The 19,454-nt window shown below is 44.5% G+C and overlaps 2 protein-coding genes across 14 annotated transcripts in view; both read left to right on the top strand.

Moving 5' to 3' along the window:
• The window catches only part of ADGRG2 (adhesion G protein-coupled receptor G2), a 122,481-nt gene extending 119,407 nt beyond the window's left edge, over positions 1-3,074 (top strand). For all 4 annotated transcript variants that reach the window (XM_045472620.1, XM_045472619.1, XM_045472622.1 and 1 more), the window contains one exon: positions 1,326-3,074. In XM_045472620.1, coding sequence (XP_045328576.1) covers positions 1,326-1,504 — 179 coding nt within the window. In that variant the 3' untranslated portion in view covers positions 1,505-3,074. The remainder of the gene's footprint in view (positions 1-1,325) is intronic.
• A 4,171-nt stretch (positions 3,075-7,245) lies between these two features.
• PHKA2 (phosphorylase kinase regulatory subunit alpha 2) overlaps positions 7,246-19,454 on the top strand; it is a 70,970-nt gene continuing 58,761 nt past the window's right edge. For 3 of the 10 annotated variants that reach the window (XM_045472609.1, XM_045472610.1, XM_045472608.1), the window contains exons 1-2: positions 7,250-7,460; positions 7,910-8,109. In XM_045472609.1, coding sequence (XP_045328565.1) covers positions 8,032-8,109 — 78 coding nt within the window. In that variant the 5' untranslated portion in view covers positions 7,250-7,460; positions 7,910-8,031. Of the gene's footprint in view, positions 7,461-7,737; positions 8,110-19,454 lie in introns of those variants that run through there. The other 7 variants (XM_045472618.1, XM_045472616.1, XM_045472615.1 and 4 more) reach the window with 5 other exon arrangements.

Below are 19,454 nucleotides of genomic sequence, written 5' to 3'. Positions count from 1 at the left end.
GTTAAGTTTCTCAGGATCCACATAAGAGTGAAACCATATGGTATCTGTCTTTCTCTGTATGGAACAGCCAGGTTTTTAATACCACGTGACATGCTCATCCGATAGACCTCCCTGACTCCTCGGGCTACACACCAGGATCTGGGATGGATGAGGGATGGGACAGGCAATTTGAAAAAAGAAGCTGGAAGGTTAATGGTTTCTTCAACCAGGTGAAATTGTCCCTGCACCAGATGTCCTCAGACCAAAATGCCTAGGTCAGGATAGCTGCCTCAGACAGTCACATGCCCTAGTTGAGCTTATCTATCACCCTGTTGGTGTGTGACACGTTTAGTTCTGCTCTACGGGCTTGGTGCCAGCAGCCGTGTTGTTAGGTACGTGGGGCCACAAGCTCACAGTTTGAGAGAAACATCACATGTTGACTCCATCAATTCTGAGCTGTATAACCTTGTGCCAAGCACTTGACTTCTGAAACCGTTGTTTCATCGTCTGTGAAATGGGGATGATAATCGCACTCAACGTGCGGTGTAATGAGATAATACTTACAAAGTTCTCGGCACTCTTACCGTTATTACTACAATTATGGCCTGAACTAAAAAAAATGGGCTTATTATTCAGCTTTCTACATTGTCTTCTAATAGTATAATGGTCACACACAGTTCGGGGCCTGCTTGCGGTACGGGAGACCCAGGTCCAAACTTCAATGTCTCTAGAATGCCCAGCTACACCCTGGCCTAGACTCTGAGGTTGTCATTGGTAGTTTCCTCTTGGGAATCAGTCCTGTCCTGATGTAGTCAGAGGGGCTGGTTTGGTCTATGAGAGATGATTTTTTTTCTTGGCCATAACTGTTTTTGCTCTGGGTTTCTCTGGTACAAGGTTTTATTTCATAGGAATCTTAAGGAACTAGGAACCTTGTCAGGGGACCTATGGGGATCTCTGTTAACCTTTACCTTTTGGGGGAGACCAGAATATCACAGGTTATACTATACGTATGCTCGCTATGCGATCAATACACTACACATAGGATCGATAATGATCAACCAGAGTTAGGAAATGGGCCTTTTCAAATCACATATATTGCTTTGCTTCATTTTCGACTGTTTCATTAAAAAAAAAAAAATGCCACAGAGAACTGGCTTCTGACTTATTCCCCAGTTTGTTTGCTTACTTTGAGTGGCCTTAGGGAAGGAATGCAAAGTAAAAAACAAATATATTGTTTAAAAAACCATTCTACGCATGCCTACTTCAGAATAAAGTGATGCTTAAGTTTATTTTTAATTGCTTTCTGTGGATACTCCATGACACCAATTTTGTTTTTCCTTATATAGGGAATGCGTCTTCAGAGAAGAACGGGGTTTCTTTCAGTGTTCAGAACGGAGATGTGTGCCTTCATGATTTCACTGGAAAGCAGCACATGTTTAACGAGAAAGAAGATCCGTGCAATGGGAAAAGCCGTATCGCTCTCAGAAGGACTTCAAAGCGGGGAAGCTTACACTTTATTGAGTAAATGTGATTCCTTTTTCTAAAATCAAAGCATGATGCTTGACAGTGTGAAATGTCCAATTTTATCTTTTACACAATGTGAGATGTATGAAAATCAACTAATTTTATACTCGGCAACCTCTGGAGGAGCATTTGCTAATTGAAGGGCGATGGTTATTGGAAGAGGAAGCCAAGAGGTTTTAGACATGGTTTTTAGACATTTGCAGTTTGTTTTTTTATCCTTCCTTTTAAGAGGAGATTAGGTTTAAACAACACAGTAAGAGTAAGAAAGACTTCTTGAAAATCAAAGTAGTTCATTTCCAGCCAGTTTAGAGGCGAAGTCATCTTTGATAACGTCCCAGAAAGCAACTGTTGACTTCAGCCTGTTGGTGAGTTGAGTTGTGCATGCATTTGTTGTAAATAAGCTAAATTCTAGTGACCCACATGTCAGATATCTTCCACGTCTTTTGTATTTATTTTCTACTGTGTAAATGTATTTCTTTGTAGAATCATGGTTGTGTTCTTGTGTCTAATGTGATAATTCAGAAAATCCTTGATGGTTCAGTGAATTCTAAAGCTCCTTTTGGAGATTATATGGGATGTGAAATACAGAAGCCTCGCTGAAATCAAGAAATTAATGATGCCAGCCAGACTGGACAAAATGTAAGCAGACAGTGCCACAATTAGCTCATATAGTGCCTTTGAGCGAGTTGGAAAAAGGTGCCCCCACTGGGCAGACACAGCCCCAAGGGCTCATGGCTTGGCATACTGAGTGGGGGCCATGTTTTAGCCTCACTCATCCTCTTGGGTGCACCCTTGTGCAGGATACCATCTGTACACCCACATGCGGCACCCAATACCAACACCCGTCTCCTGACCTCATGCCTAATCACCAGATTAGGGAATCTGCACCAAGACGTTTAGCTTAGCACCTTGGCCACAGAGAGGGATGGAACTGTAATCTAGACCATCTGTCAGGAAAATTGTGAATGTGGAAGAGATACATACACTGCCACTTCTCAAATCCCCAGAGCCTTTCAGAAAAGGGGAGTAGAGTAGGATTACTTTTTAAGGGAGGTGTATATGGGGGAAAATAATCATATTGCTGCTCTTTAAAAGGCAACTGCGTAGTACTTTGTTAATTGTCATGATTGGTACGCTCTGGCCCAGCCAGAGCTAGGATTATTTTTTAAAAGGTGTGAAGTCTTGAAGAATGTATAGTGACAAGGGGGAGCAGCTATTGGGAACACGACCTATCCTTCAATGCTCTTGTTTCCATACGTATCAAAGCCTGATTGTTTCTAGTTATAGAGGGTTTATCTTGCTTCCCACCTACAGCTGTTTGAGCAATGTCTCGAGTAGGTCCTTATTAGGAACATTGCAAAACCCTTTAGTTAGGCCTTTCACGAAGGTTCCCTTGCATATAGTTCAAGTGAATGTTGTATTCCAGGTTAACCACAGTAATAATGTAATACACTTCTGTGAGTGCTGATTTGCCTTTGCAATATTTCTTCTCTGATTTATTTAATTGTCTTGTATTTATGTTAAAATCGACAAAACTGTTAAAATCGCCAAAATAAATTTGTAGCTAAGTCCTTTGAGTTTGAAAGCTTTCACAAAGAGAAGGCGTTTGCAGTCTCTTTCCCTGGCGGCGTGGCGTGTAAGTGGCCTGACTGAGATGAACGTGACAGTAACATCTCCTGGCAAACAGCAGACACACAGTCACCGCGGGGTCAGAGCAAGGGTCTTCCTCACAAGATCAGTTTCTGAGGTCGCCTTTTTATTTTCCTCTTGATCTCTTTCAAGATTCCCTCTTTAACAAATGTTGCCTTTGGCCCACACAGTCCCAGATTTGGATCCCCTCCATGTCTCTGCTTCCTCAGCATTCAGCAGTAGGATTTCGAGAAGGTGAGGACAGGATTAGGGGTTTCTGGGGAACTGATTAGCATGTGGGAGCCACCAATGGGGGAAACTGGCCTCGATTCCACAAGAGGTCTTAGAGCAGCCTCTCCTATGATGCCCAGCTGCCCCAAAGATGTTGAGGATTCCACTGATGAGGAAGGTGGTGAGCTACTCTAGATCTGGGCGTGAGAGCTCAGAAACCAAATCTCCTGCACATCTCCTGCACATGATGTGATCAAAGCATACACCAAAGAATGCACAATTCCAACATTCTTTAGATCCTGTCCATTGCCCCCTCATTTTTCCTGCTGTGTTTTGTGTCTGGACCGTGGGCCTTAAGCCAGATTCTCTTGTCTACTTTTTTACTTCACACGGATAAGGGGCAGGACGGAGAGAATGTCCCTGAGAAGCATCCTCCTTTGAGTTTAAAATTGGCGTCACAGTCTGAGATGCCATCGAAAGGGAGAGAAGTGCCAGTGTGAGGAGGCGAGGAGTGTCACAGCACTGACCAGAATTTGAAGAATCTCCTCAGAACATTTGAGAAGTGTTTTTCCCCAAAACACACTGCAGTCATTAATCCCACAAAGTAACTCTTCACTTCAGCGAGCTCTTAGCAAAAGCTGAAGGCTGTTCATGACTTTTCATGACTGCTCTTAGCAAAAATGGTGACATGGCTTCATTTGGGATACTAGGTTGTATCTAATGAGGTTGCCTAGAAAGCAGGTTGGTTTGAAGGCCATTTGGACAAAGGACTGCTTCACTGAATGAACAAGTTACCGATTGGACTCGTGTGTTGCCATTTTTTCTCCATGACGGCATTTTAAGGACTGTTCAATATGTCTCTGCCTCAGCTCCACGCTGATGTAGTTGGAGTCTGAAGGAGAGGAAAAAGCAAAGACTGGGTGGATACAAAAACATAATCTTGAATGGGCAGAATTCTTGTCAGTAGATTCTTTTTCCTTTTCTGTAGGTAAAGCATTAAAAACTTGGGCCAGACAAAAATTGAATACATTCTTTCAGAATATATTCTTCTAAATATATCTATATATTCGTCACTGAGAAGAAATCTTACAGTCCCCGGTGTTTCTCCTCTTTACCTCTTAGTCTCAAACTAGCTACAGTACCCTGGAATAGAGACAAATTGTACATTCTTTAAAATATTGCAATGAATGGGGCGCCTGGGTGGCGCAGTCGGTTAAGCGTCCGACTTCAGCCAGGTCACGATCTCGCGGTCCGTGAGTTCGAGCCCCGCGTCGGGCTCTGGGCTGATGGCTCAGAGCCTGGAGCCTGTTTCCGATTCTGTGTCTCCCTCTCTCTCTGCCCCTTCCCTGTTCATGCTCTGTCTCTCTCTGTCCCAAAAATAAATAAACGTTGAAAAAAAAATAAATAAAATATTGCAATGAAAATGACCTCCAGTCAACAAAAATTTAACTGTCAAAAAAATAATGAAATTTGGCAAATTGGCTATTTTCAGCAAATTGATTTAGAATGAACCCTCTCCCCTGTGTCAAAGATGGAGTGCTTTTTCTTTGGACCCAAAAACTTGAGCCTTCAAGAAGAAACACTGGATGATTTCTCCCTTGGATGCTGACATGGGGCCCAACGGGAACTTCATTGGCCTCAGCCCCCATGGCAGGACAATGGGGCAGACGCTCTGGATGGGGTCTGAGAAGTTAAATGGGGTGCTACCCGAGTCCAGTTTGGGGCTTTCATGCTTACGAAGATCATGCATCAGCTTCAGAAACAACAACATACCCCATCACGTTCCATATCTGATTCTTGACCAATATTTGAGAAATGACGTGGAGACAGGTTTCTGTTGGATCACGGCCAGAGAAAAGCTTTGTGGATATGGAAACCAATATATGGAGGTTTTGTATCTTAGGGACATAGGATACTAAGATGTGAGTCTTATTTGGAGTCTGATTTTTATGTAGCACAGTTTATGGCCCAAAATTTGCATAGAAATTTACAAGGTAAACAGTTGTAGCCTTCCTTCTTGGTTTTATCATTGGATTTCAAGCTTAGGGGCGCCTGGGTGGCTCAGTCGGTTAAGCGGCCGACTTCAGCTCAGGCCATGATCTCGCGGTCCGTGAGTTCGAGCCCCGCGTCGGGCTCTGTGCTGACAGCTCAGAGCCTGGAGCCTGCTTCAGATTCTGTGTCTCCCTCTCTCTGACCCTCCCCTGTTCATGCTCTGTCTCTCCCTGTCTCAAAAATAAATAAAACGTTAAAAAAAAATTAAAAAGAAAAATATAGATTATATGATAATATTCACTAAAGTACAGACCAAAGCTTAAGCATAAAGACTAGCTATACACCAAAAGGGGTATATGTGTGCATAGAAGAATTTACTAAGAATGAGATAAACTAAAAATGTTTCCATACCGGATGGAAATGCCAGATAATGAGCAAAGGTTATCAGTTATTTCCCCCCATGGCTGCAAAATGGACTCTTGAAGAAGCATTCAGTATGAACAAAAACAGTAATGAAGCAAGGATCCCAGCTTTTTGATTCAAAATATATGAGTTCTAGTAAGAGTACATATTCCAAAAGAGATTGAATGGTGATAACATAATGTCTCATTTCACCCCTAGACCATAGCAAATTCTGCATGGAGGCATATCACATGGGTTGCTGCATACTTTAAGAGCCAATAGGAAGAAAAAAGTATGTGAGATGATGAGGGGTTTGGTGCTTTAGTTGAGTGACATAGATTTATGGTATGGAATTTCTAAAGTGAACTCAGTTAAGGGGACCCAGTTAGCAGGACGGATTTTCTTTCATTCATTCAACACTGAGCCACACTACATGCTGAACACTGTTCCAGACATGGCAGGAGATATCAAAGACTATTTCAATGAGTAACTTACAATCATTAGAAAAGCATGCCTCATCTGAAAACTAACAATATGAAGCAGTACATCGTCAAATGATGGATGAAAACAACTATGACGACTCATGAAATACTTTTCTATGAGCCAGGCATGGTGCTAAATGCTCTGTGTCCATCCTCTTGATGTTGGCCACCCTAGGAGGTAGGTGCTATTATCCCCATTTTACGGAAGGGAATGTTGAGTTTCAAACAGCTTCAATGGCAGACAAGCTCACACTTGTAAATGGCACAACCCGTAATTTGAATTTAATTTGAACTGACTCCAAAACCTAAGTTCTTACAAAGAAATTGTTGTGGGAATTCAGAGAATGGGGAGGGCTTATTATAGGAGGGGGAACTGAGTTGGCCCTTAAAGGATAGGCTTCAGTAAATAGGTGAGGAGGAGGAAAAGGAGGAGGAAGAATGGCCTACTAGGTCAAGCATATAGTAAATGCATGGAGACTAGCAGAAGACTTGTGAAAATTCCATCAGCCGAGCTGTCCCGTGGAACAGATGCTGTTGGAAAATGAACACTGGGTCAAAGCCTGTGAACTGTAGGTTATTAGTCGCTACGGAAAACTGTGATGCCAATTTCAAATTGTAGGCCTGTAGGAGGTGGACAGCAGGCCTGACTTCAAGAGCAGTGACCAGGGGCGGCGCTACAGAAGCCGGAGGGGGGGGGGTGGGGTGCAGCCGGGGAACTCTACCCCGACATCCCCTTTTTCCTTCCCCGAGGGGCCCCGCTACTCTGCTTCTGCAGGGAGGTGGGGACGCGGCCAGGTACACAGTTGTGATCCTGGCCCGCGGTCCGGCGCTCAGGCGGCCGCGGTGGGCGGGCCTGCTTCTCCCGCCTCCGATGAGGTTGGCGGCTCATCCCCGGCTCTCATCCCCGACACTCGGAGGGTTCCGCTCCGCTGCGGGGCGGGGCTGGAAGGCGGGCTCACCGACGCGCTGGTGAGCTCATCCCAGGGAGGGGCGGGGCCACAAGTGGAAGGTTTTAGGGGCGTTCGGGGCCCCTGGCAAAGCGGTCCGCTTACCTTGCTCCTCAAGCCCAGGTCCGCGGGTTCCGCTCCGCGGCGGGGGCGGAGCTGGAGGCGGGCCCAGGGGTGGGGCGTGGGGGCGGACCCAGGGCGTCCAGGTGGTCTCCGCGGAAGGGCCTGTTTCTCCAGTTTCCTCGGGGCTCGGCGGTCGGCGGCCGGCGGGGAGGTAAGGGGCTCAGGGAGGCAACCGAGTTCCCGCCCGGAGCCAGGTTCTCCGCTGCTCCCGTGGGCCACCCCGTTTTCTTTCCCCCTCGAGCCGCGACTCGGAAGGTTGCGTTCCGCGGCGGGGGCGGGGCGGCAAGTGTGCTGCGGCAGGCGGGTTGGGTAGGGTTGGCGTCCCGCCCCGGGGCCTCTTCAAGACCTCTGGAAGGCAGAAAAGGCTCGACGGGGTCGTTGTCGTCTCATGTCCAGAGCCCAGTTCCCCGCGTCTCCCGTGTGGCAGCCCGGGACCCGCGGGCGTCGGGCGTGTGGCGGGCCTGGTCAAGGCGGGACCGCCTTAGCGCCAGCCCCCATCACCGCCCCCGCGCCTTCCAGAAGAGTGAAACTCTGGTTGGCTTGCTTTCCGAGCATACTTTGCTTCTTCTATTTTAAAAAGTCTCGACCTCCCACCGCCAGGCTCCATCCCGAGAACAACGAGGCTGTGAGTGTTTGGGAACCAGGCCCAGTCGGCGGCCTCAGTCCGGGCGTCCCACCTCTGCACAACCCGTCGGGCGCCGGGGCTCGGGCAGCACGCGGAGATGAGGAGCAGGAGCAATTCCGGAGTCCGCTTGGATGGATACGCGCGGCTGGTACAGCAAACCATCCTGTGCTACCAGGTAAGGAAGGACCACCCCAAGCTGCCCTCTTCGTGGCACTTACTCTCCTACCCGATCCCCTCCCGCGTCCTGAGACTTTGCAGTTAAGAGGTTTTTCTCTTCAAATCCAGAGCTTGTTGGCCAGTGATTACCCTCACCCCCATTCCACCCCATCCTCTTTCAGGGGACCGAAGTGCTGTGTGGCCACTCTTCACAGATTCTTTGACCCCTGTTTGGGATCGAAGACAGAGCCCCCCCCCCCCCCCCCCCCCGCCCCGACCCCGTGCCCTGGACACAAAAATGCGTCTTTTTGCATTGACTATCCATTTTGGGGGGTGAGAGAGGGGGTGTGTATAGGTTGGACAGAGCACACTGAATAAGGATGGGGAACTCGGACTGCCAGGGCAGTAGACAGGAGCGAACAACCTCCTGAGGTTTGCATCCGGCCTCAAGAGAGTGGGGCGACTGCTGCTGCTCCTTGAGTCACTTTGTTAGAGACCCACCTGGGAGGACCTCAGGGGTTACTCTGGTTGATGTTTTACAGGTGAGAAAACCACAGGCCAAAAAGGTTACCGTCTGAGCCAAATGCAGGTCTTCTGCTCCCAGCCTTAAGGGGACCTGTGAGGCTGCCCATGTGGTCTGATGTATGAATATGCCTGCTGTTCTGTATTACTGGGCTAAAGTTATATGTGGGCCCATCGTGTTAAGACCACTGGACTATTTTTATTCCTAGTGAGGACAGCAGCTATGTCCCTTGCCCTCAATCAGCAGCAACTATTTATAGGACCTCCATGTCTGAGAAGGAAGTGGCATTCCATGAGTAGAGGCTCAGGCTACAAGTCGGAGCTGTAATCATTCCCAAGCCACTGACCATTTTCCCTTCTTAACCAATTTCTCAGTCTCATTTCTTCATTCAGGAAATATTTATTGTGTACCTATTATATGCAAGGCACTCTGTCAAGTGCTGGACTTACGAAAAGAATAAATCCTCGTAGTATGATGCGATCTGTGCATAAGGTGTAGGTCCAGACTCCTTTGTCTGAGATCCTTGGGGCCAGATGTTTGCAAGTCAGAAATGTTTGGATTTTGGAAAGGTAATATACACATATAGTCTTTAATAACTGCAATGGGAAGCATCCCTTGGACCCATTTTTCTCACCCGAATGTGAATATTCGCACTGAGTAGGAAAAATAAAGACTTAAATAGTTTCACATCAGTTCAGGTCACCTTTTGCCACCAAGCTTGCTACAAACTTAGGAAAAGACTTTAAACTTTCAGAGCTTATTGGCTTCAGAAATTGCACACGGATTGTGGTCCTTATTTGGGGGAGGTTAGCCCAGTTTGGGGACCAGGGGTGGAGTCCGGGAAGAGATGATGTTCAAGTTGAGAATTGAACAAGGAATAGGCGGGCAAAGGGTGGTTACTTTTTGCCTTCCCGTTTGGAATATATTATAATTACATCGGCAGATTGTTTTAAAATTCAAATTGAAACGTTTTTCCCTTCATTACTGTCATGGAAGGGGCTATAAGGAGAAGCGATGAAGCCTGGTTCGTGTGTCACACCCGTGTTTGTGTCCCCGGCTCTGCCTTGGATGATGTGTTAGCTTTTACTCAACATCTCTTAAGTCCACGCCCGCATCTGTAAAATGGGAACAGTAACACCTACCTTCATTGAGGTATTGTGAAGAAAATTCGGGTCTAGTATGTTGCCTGGCGCCCAGTAGGCCAACAGTAAATAGTGCTATTGGTGGTATTATGACTTTGACATAGGCCACACATACCTGGGCCACACGTCGTCACCTCACCACCCTGGGCCATAATACTCCCTTTCTTGAAGGCCCTGATACAACTACTAATTGCTTTCTAGTCCGTGAACATGATTATGTGTCCCCATTGATGCAGTGAGATCCTTAAGCACAGAGGCCTCATCGGTTTTGTACGTTTTGAGTTAAGCAGTGTTCCAGGCTCGTGAAAGGAACCATTAAATCCTTGTTGATAAAATACTTCCTGCGGGCTCTGACCCAGCCATTGATCCAGGCTTGCCTTCTCTCAGAAGCAAAAGAACTGCCTTATTAGAGCAAACGTGCAGCGTTGGACTTTCCTCTCCAATGTTTTAATGATTAAAAGAAAGTTATCTTAGCCTTTAGTTGTATTTATTTGGGGGGTAGTTGGTGAAAAGCTCTCAGATTTGCCCTCTGTACTCTTGCGGCTGACCAGAATCCTCTGCGTACCATCCTGCTGGGAAATGCCAGGAGTCTGCATTCACAGAATCACGCTCCTTACCACCCCCCCACCCCGCCCCCCACCCCGCCCCCAACCCATCCTGCCCCAACAGCTGGGCTTCACAGTTGTAGACCCTTAACCCATTTAGAGTTTCATCCTCTTTCTGAGTGATCTTAGGTCACCTAAGCACTCTAAAAATGAATGGGCAATTTTATGCATATGTTGCCATACTAAAAAAATGAATGAGCTGGACTAATGGTTTCTAAATTGATGCTGTATCTCCCCATCTCCTGTAGATGTATGGAGATGTTATGAGGTGTTTTTCATTGAATTCTGTTTTCTGATTTGCTTTCTAAATTGATTTCACTTGTTAGGAATCATTTAGTGTTAAACATGTTAAACATTCTTTTGTTAGAGGCAATAGCGTGTCAACTAATTCCCTTTCCTGTATCTGTGAAAGAGAACAACTTTTTCCATTAGTCATTTGCCACATACATGTGCTACTAAATATTACTCAAATTTTTAAGGCAAAGAAGAGCTATGTTTATATAAGGGTTCTTTTGCAGATAGGATTTCATATACACAGAGAGTATAAATATACACTCCAGGAAGTATCTTCAAGTAATCATTGACTTAAAAAAAAAGAAATTCTCAGATTTATTTTGGTCCAGATAAACATTAAATGTACATTTCTTGAATGTAAGTTCTGTTTGAAGGCTCATAAAAGTGTTAAGCACAAAGTAGTGATAAGAGAATACGGATTAGAAAAAGTGATCGAGGCAGTGACTGTAACTGCAGATTATTATAAAAAGCATATAATTAAGAAATAAGAGCAGTAACTGAGTATTATTTATTTAGGGGCAATGGAATTGAAAACGAAAAGAATGGGATAACCAAAACATGGAGTAGGGAACAAATAGTAATAATAATAGTAAAGTCTAGTTTGGGGGAGGTTTAAAAAAGATAGAATTAAATACTGTGAAATAACATAGCAGAGCAATGGGAAGTAGGTTAAAGCATTCTTAGGCCTTTATCACATTAAGGAGAGAGGTATTATATATTTATTTACTTTTTAACTTCTTTTAATGTTTATTTATTTTTGAGAGAGAGACAGAGCCTGAGTGGGGGAGGGGCAGAGAGAGAGAGGGAGACACAGAATACCAAGCAGGCTCCAGGCTCTGAGCTGTCAGCACAGAGCCTGACGCGGGGCTTGAACTCATGGACTGCGAGATCATGACCTGAGCCAAAGTCGGGTGCTCAACCGACTGAGCCACCCAGGTGCCCCAGAATTTGACTTTTATTCTAAGAAGTGAAGCCATGAGCAGGTTTTGAGCAGATGAGTGACATCTGAATAATGTTTGAAAAGAATCCCACTATCACCTGCATAGAATATTGTCTGTAAGAGGTCACAAAGCAGAGCAGAGTGACCAATTGAGAAGCTGCTGCAGCTGGACCACAGTGGCCTAGACAAGGGTGGTTGCAGTCGAGACCACTGGTAGTGGTGGCGTTTGGGGGAAATTTTGTAGAGGCAACAGGATTTACTGGTGGATTGGGTGTAAGGTGTGTAGAAGAAAGAAGTCAAGAATGACTCCAAGGTTAATGGCTTGAGCAACTGGTAGGATGGAATTGCCATTTACTGAGTTGGGAAAGATTGTGGAAGAACAAACTTGGGGAGAAAGATAAGGAGTTTTTATTAAGTTTGAGGTGCCCATTAGGCATCCAAGTAGACATAGCAAGTAGGCAATTGAATATATGAATCTAGAAGTAGGGGAGAGGTCTAGGCTGGAGATAAAAATCTGGGAGTTATATTGGTTTATATGTGGTGTTTAAAATGTCCATGAGGCTGGATGAGATTACAGGAGTGAGTGTAGACAGAGAAGAGATGATGTTCAAAGAGGAGCTTTACAGAGGTGGAAAGATCCAGAAGATGACCAAATGCCAAGGAAGACTGAGAAGAGGCAGAGTGAAAATCACTGGAGCAAAGGCCTTGAACGAGTGAGAGGGGTGGAGTGTAGCACACACGTGGTAGGTGACCTCAAAGAGGAGCACAGATTGTTTATTCATCAAAACAAGAAGGAAGGCAGGGTACATGGGCGCCATGTTCTCTTTTATTGTTTCTACTTTCTCATTGAAACATAAGGCATGGTCATCAGCCAAGAGTACAGATGGGGAGGAGTTATTGGAGGATTGAAGAGAGAGGAGCAGGTATAAAATAGTCCTTCCTTCTCAAGGAAATCAGGGATTTTTAATAGGATTGTTGGACAGCACTGGAGGGTCATTAATTTCCAGTGGAAATTATGGCTGTGTTTTTCTCCAGCCACATTCAGCTGCTCAGGTGCACCCCCAGAGTAGGCCAAGAGTCAGATTTAACAAGAGGTGGGGCTTTGCCCAGTGAATACAATGGAGTGAGAGGGGTGGGTGCAAAGGATTAACGGAGAACTCCTATCTTAAACTGTCTCAGATAAAAGATAAAGAGGGATAATTCTTAACTCCTCCTATGTGGCCAGTATCCCAAGATACCATAGGCAAACAAGACATAATGAGAAAGAATATTTAGGGAGGAAATTCACTTATAAATATTGATGTGAAATACAAAGTGAAATACTCAATAAAATAAATCCAGCAGTGTATTAAAAAATGTATCACAGGGGCTCCTGGGTGGCTCAGTTGGTTAAGCGTCTGACTTCAGCTCAGGTCTTGATCTCATGGTTCGTGAGTTCCAGCTCCATGTCAGGCTCTCTCCTGGGGCTTTCTGCTGTCAACGCATAATCTTTTTCAGATCCTCTGTCCCCCTCCTCTCTTTGCCCCTCCCCTGCTTGTGCTTGTTCTCTCAAAAAAAATAAACATTAAAAAAAAACCAATAATTTGTTTAAAAAAAATGCATCACAATCAAGTTGAGTTTACCCAGGAATACAAAGAAATTTACTATAAGAAAATCTAATGCATTTTGCCACATTATCAAATTAAAGGAGAAAATAGTGTGATCATCTCAGTAAGTGTAGAAAAACCTTTGATAAAATTCAGCATCTGAAATGATTTATTACAAACACCTCTTAGCAAACTAGGCATTCCAGGGAATTGTATTATCCTGATAAAGGATAATTGTTTAAAAAAATCTGCAAACATGACTAATGTATTGGCAAAAGATTAGAAACAATATCTTTAAAGTCAAGGACATCAAGGATCGCTACTATCGTTCCTTCTATTCAGCACTGTAATCGTGACCCACATAACAGAGATGAAAAACAAATGAGCAGGATAGAGATGATATTTGCAGATATAAATGCCATAGGAAACCCAAAACTACTGTAACTAGAATTCTCGATTTTTAGAGTAAGTTTTGGGGTGATTAATAAATAATGAATACAGAAGCTTAATCCTAAAAGAGTCTTTAGGGAACCGGCCACTTATAGTTGATTGATTTATGTTTCAATTTTTACTTGAGACCTTGTTTCAATTTGATTAGATAGCAGTTGATATTATTGTTTGGCTTCTGTGTTTGTAAATATTCTCCTTTCATTACTTCTCTTAACACCAAAGAGAAGTTCCAAAATAACCAAAAAATATTTTAAGTCCAAGTGCCCTATTTCATAGTTTCCCTTTAATTAAATTGATTCTCTTTCTCATTTATAGTAATTTTATATATTTTATTTCCGTGATTGTATTCTATAATATAAATAGGCAGTTCACAGAAGAGGAGACTAATGTGTGAAATGAGGCTCAACCTCGCTAGTATCTCAAACTCTAATGGATCAAGACAATACACACTGACAGACTGGCAGCAGTTTGGAAGCATAATTCTAAGTGTTGACAAGGTTATAGAGAAGGGGCAATTGTCATTCGCTACTCATGGGAAGAGGCACTAGTTAAAATAGACTGAACAAAGCCCAAAATTTCATTGAATAAACACAGAAGTTTATTTCTCACTCATGTAACAGCCAGTGTGGGTCCAGGTCAGGAGCAGTGTCATCTAGAGACCTGGGCTACCAGTGGCTCTGCCAGCTTCAGTGTGCAGCTCCGAAGGTCACCCTGAATGTCGACCTCCAGCTGGTGGATCAGGAAGGAGTTCGGAAGATTGTTCATGGGAGAGTTTTACGGTCAAGACATGGAAGTTGCGTACTTCACTTTCACTCAGGTTCCTTTGGCTAGAACCCAAACACATGGTCGCATCGAACTACAGGGGAGGATGGGAAATGCAGTATAGCTGAAGGCCTAAGAAGAAGAGGAAATCCAATTAGTGATTAGCTAGTAGTCTGTGCCTTAGAATGTAAGTTACAGACTGTTAAGTGGTACGGCCACCTTGGAAAACGGTTTGGAGATATTGGTGAAATTGAAGCGATGCATATCACATGACCCAGGAGGTCCATATGTAGTTATGCATACCAATGATGTGCTCTTACCTGTTACCCAAGGAGACATGTACAAGGACATTTGTTGAGGCATTGTAAGAGGGAAAAATTAGAAACAATCCAAATGTTCATCACTTTGGGAAAGGACGAATAGAGATATCTAGCCACACAATAGCCATACACCATATAGCACTTAAAATGAGTGACCTAGACTTATATGTATCAAATTGGATAGCACTCAGAAATTTAAAGTTGAGTGAAAACAAGTTATAGAAGAATAAGTATAGTCTGCTATTGCGTATGTAGAACTTTAAAAGCATCCCCAATAATATTCTTCCTTGCTTAGGGACACGTACTTACAAGAATTTCTAAAACATGAACAGGAAAAATCCACTCCTGCTTTGAAGTAGTATAGTGGTTCTCAGGAGTGTGGTGCCCAGATCCCTTAGGATCCCTGAGCCCTTTTAGGGCCGATAGATGGCTGTCTGCTCTGTGTGTTGATTGGAGAAAGAAAGTACTGAACGGATGACATCTTTTCCTTCACATAATTCAGTGCCCTGCCTTTTGCCATCTCCTACTTCAACTCTTTTAGGTGCCAGGAGGAGGGCTTTTGCTGTGCTCTTTTCAGGACAGCTTTTAAATATTTTAGTGCCAGATGAAAACATTTGAGTAATTGAATGAGAAAAGCCCTTGAATCTTCCACTTAACAAATAGAGGACTGTAATAACTCATACACGGGAGAGATTTAGAACTGTTTCCAGTTTTGCAGGAATCCAAAAGATCATCTAGTTGGATCAACTGGTTTCCTTTTATAGCTAAAAACTTAAGCCAGGAGAATTGAGGGGACCTTTTTCAAGGCCATCCTTCTGGTGAGCCGACAGCCCTGCGATGAGAGGAATGGAGAGAAATACTTTAGATACACCAGATTGCTGTGAACACCAATTAAAAGTTGCATTCTCCTTATTTTTACCTGTTAAAATAGTGAAACTTTCATAGGCCCTTTATTTTTGCCTGTTAAAATAGTGAAACTTTCATAGGTCCTTTATACTGTGAGGCAGACGTGATATTTATTTCACTCTATTAGTGAAAGTCACAGAGCGAAATAAATATCACGTCTGCCTCACACTGGGTGGAGAGAACATAATGTTCGTAACATACATGTAGAGTAGTGGTTCTTAATCAAATGAGTTACAGAGCCGTTTGGGAGCTTGGTGAAAGCTGAATGTTTTATTGTCTCCTGAGAAAAATGCTCATGAAGAATTTCCAGGAGTCTCATGGACCTCCACCTCCCTGCCCCCCAAAGCCCATCAGTCAACTCCTAGTAGATCCTCTAGTGAGTCCAGATTCGCAGTGATGTGTGGTACTTGGTGCTCTGAACCTGAGCCTAATGAAATCAAAGTCAGTCTTAGAGCTGCAAATAAATAGCGATGCCCACGACTCTTCTGTGGGGGGGGGAAGCATTACTAGTGTGGTACCCAGCAATCCCTGATACCTCGGACTTCAGGTGTCGGCCAAGAGGATCCCAGCAACCCCACTGCGTTTGTACTCCATCACTTCTCACAACTGGCTACGGACTGACATCTCCGTCATCCCCCACTTTACCACAGGGATCGGCGAGAGAGGCAAAGAAATAAAATATCCTAAGACGGTGGTAAAATCATTTGTCCATTTGATGGTAGCCAAGGGGCCCAGACAGTTTCCGTACGTTTCGAAAGTTTTGAGATGGGCAGTGGGATCTGGATTGAAGCTGGAAGAAAACTGGATTGAAGTGGGCGCTTGCAGTACTTGGCTCCTGACCTAGTTTATTTCCCTGGAAGCCATCCTTCAGTCATAGGAGATGGTGCAGGTGCCTAGGCCCGGGGCACCTTGGAGGTGTGTATTATTTGTGAACCCAGAGGGGAAAATCTGCTAAGCAGCAATTTAGAAAAAGACATCAGTTGAAAGGAAAAGTTGCCCACCTGTGATCTCCTTAGGTAAAAGCATGAGGCCTGCTGCATATTAGAGTTTACGTTTTCAGCATTATTCTCTGAATGCCCAAGGTTTACATATCAAATGATACAAAACCTATTTTTTAAACTGATAAAGTGTTACACAGCCCATGGTCTCAATTAGAGATGTAATCTTTTTATTTTTTAACACTCTATTTTTTAATTTAAGTAAGTTCCACTCCCCGTGTGGGGCTTGAACTCATGACCCCGAAATTAAGAGTCACACAGTCTACTTGACTGAGCCAGCTAGGAACCCCAGATGTAATCATTTTAAGACAAAGGCTTTTGGAATTCCCACCCTAAAAAACATCTCAAGTCCAAGGCATTGATTGCCCTTTCCTGTCCCCTTTAATATTTTAAATGGTAGTTGCTAGAATAAAATTTCAGCATGACAAATGAATTTAACCAGTTTTTGGAGTTTTTAATATCAGAATTTTTCACTTTCTGTTTTTTGCTTTCCAACATGGGGTTGGAGTTGGGGGATGATAGTGAATAATCATGTATTTTCAATATTTGTCCTAGTTTCTTCTAGGTGTTTCATTTGACTAATCGAATTGTACTTTTCTTCCTTGGAACTGAGCAAGGCAGCGACATGGTCTTAGCCATTTTTAATCTAAAGGAAAAAGGACTGAGGGCAGAGATCAGCTGGAAGCCTCTGACCTCTGTCTCACAGAGTATGGGAAAAGGGAGCCAGCCGGGAGGCTTCACAGAGGAGCAAGTGTGTGGGGAGGCATTTGGCATGAGGACATTCAGGGCCCCCAGGCTCGGAAGTGTGCGAGTGGGGGCAGGAAACGAATTCCAGCTTGGGGGCAGGGGCGAAGGAAGGAGTGTCAGGTGATTGGGCCAGATGTGGGAGGAGGAGGTTGCACCTGATGAGCCTACTTTGTAGGATTGGAGCATTCTGAGCAGGGCAGTGATTGAGATTCTAGTTCTTTCTGTGACCTTCCTTTGTGGAGGATAGATTGGAAGGGACCAGTACTAGAGGCAGGAAGATCAGTAAGGAGCTATTCCAATCTTCTCGTGGGACAGCGGTAGGGGAGGAGGGAATTTATACTCTGCCAATTTTGGTGCATAGACCACATCCATCTCCGTGCCCTCCAGCTAGAAACTGAATTGGACAATGTGAAGTACTGTGGGGCTCCCATCAGGCGTATGTATTTTGCTTTAATATTGCCGCAACCTTGGATGTCTTTAACAGCATCAAATAAATGTTTTTATGGTATCTAGTTCACTTTGGCCATTTAAACATTCATGATTGCATTTGTCAGGATTCTATCAGGTGTAAATGACTGAAACCCGCCTCATACAGCCTTTAAGCACAAAAGACGATCTCTTGCTCAAATAACTGAAAAGTCCGAGGGATTGTTCTGGATTCAGGCATGGCTGGAATCGGGACCTCAAATGATCAAGTATGTCTCTTAGCATTGCTTGGCCGCCTTTGACTTGGAGTGGACTTTATTCTCTGGCGGGCTCATCCCGCATGGTCGCAGCGGTGCCCGCTTGGCAGCTCCAGGTTGTATCCTTTTAGAGTGGTGGCCTCTGCAAAAAGAAAGCTTTTTTATAGTGGCTCCAGCACAAGTCCTGATGAGAATGGCTCTCAGCTGATCCAGCTTGGGTTGTGTGCTTCTCCATGAACTGTGCCTAGATTGGCCAGGCCTGGGATCCCATGTCCTTCCCTGAAGCTGGGGCTGGGGCCAGGGGGCAGGCAGTGATGGGTCAGCCCCACCAGAATCACACTGAATCAGAGTAGGGGAAATAATAGGCCTTTACCAGAAAAAGCAGAACGGGTGCTAGACAGGCAGAGACAACAGTGTTTCCATTAGGGTAGGGATGAAGCGAAGGGCCCAGGGAGACCCATGCTCTCCAATCTGCTTTGAACCCTCTTTTTTATAGAGAGAGAAATCGAGGCCTGGAGAAGTTAAGTAATTTGCCCAAGATCACATAGCAGGTAAGTGTCAGAACAGAAATTTGAACCCAGCTGTATCTTATGTAGAGTAGGGCCCATGCCCTTAACCACTACATTATACACTACACCTCCTGTGTGTGTGTGTGTGTGTGGGTGTGTGTGTGTGGGGGGGGGGGGTGGTGGTGGGGGGTGGTGCTCAGGCTCCTTCTGCCCAAATAATGCCAGACTGAGACCGCATTACCTACAGTCCTGTCCATTCTCTTTGGAAAATTCTAAATGTTAGGAAGTTCTTATATTGAGTTGAAATCTGACTTGAGTTTTAGTAACTGAGAAAATTGAATCCCTCTTTCACAAGACAGCCTCTCAGCTCTTTGAAGATGCTAACTTGCTCTCCATTAAGCCTTCTCTAAATACCCATAATCTTCCCCTGTTCCCATGATATTTGGCTTTCAGCCTATTCATAGCCCTAATCACCCTCTGGGGACATTCTAGGCGGTGAATGTCCCCTGTAAAATACGGTGTTTGGGGGCATCTGGGTAGTTCAGTTGGTTGAACGTCTGACATCCGCTCAGGTCATGATCTCAGAGTTAATGAGTTTGAGCCCCGCATCGGGCTTACTTGGGTCAGCACAGAGCCTGCTTCAGATCATCTGTCCACCTCTCCTTCTGTCCCTCCCCCACTCTCTCAGAAATAAAAACATTAAACAATTTTTAAATGAATAAAACATGGTGTTTGGCAGTGACTAAATATGCTAGATGTGCTCTGTGAGGCTGGCAGTTTAGTGAGACTCTCATTTCTCTCAACTGAAAACTTTGCTTCCATTAACACAGCATTGGCTTTTTTGGTATCCACTCATATGCTGTTGGTAGGTTACTGTTAAAACTTGTAGTCCTTGTTGT

This window comes from Leopardus geoffroyi, chromosome X (assembly GCF_018350155.1).
Source record: "Leopardus geoffroyi isolate Oge1 chromosome X, O.geoffroyi_Oge1_pat1.0, whole genome shotgun sequence".
Classification (NCBI taxonomy): domain Eukaryota; kingdom Metazoa; phylum Chordata; class Mammalia; order Carnivora; family Felidae; genus Leopardus; species Leopardus geoffroyi.
Note: the sequence above shows the minus strand (reverse complement) of the source record. Positions and strands in the feature narration are given on the sequence as shown.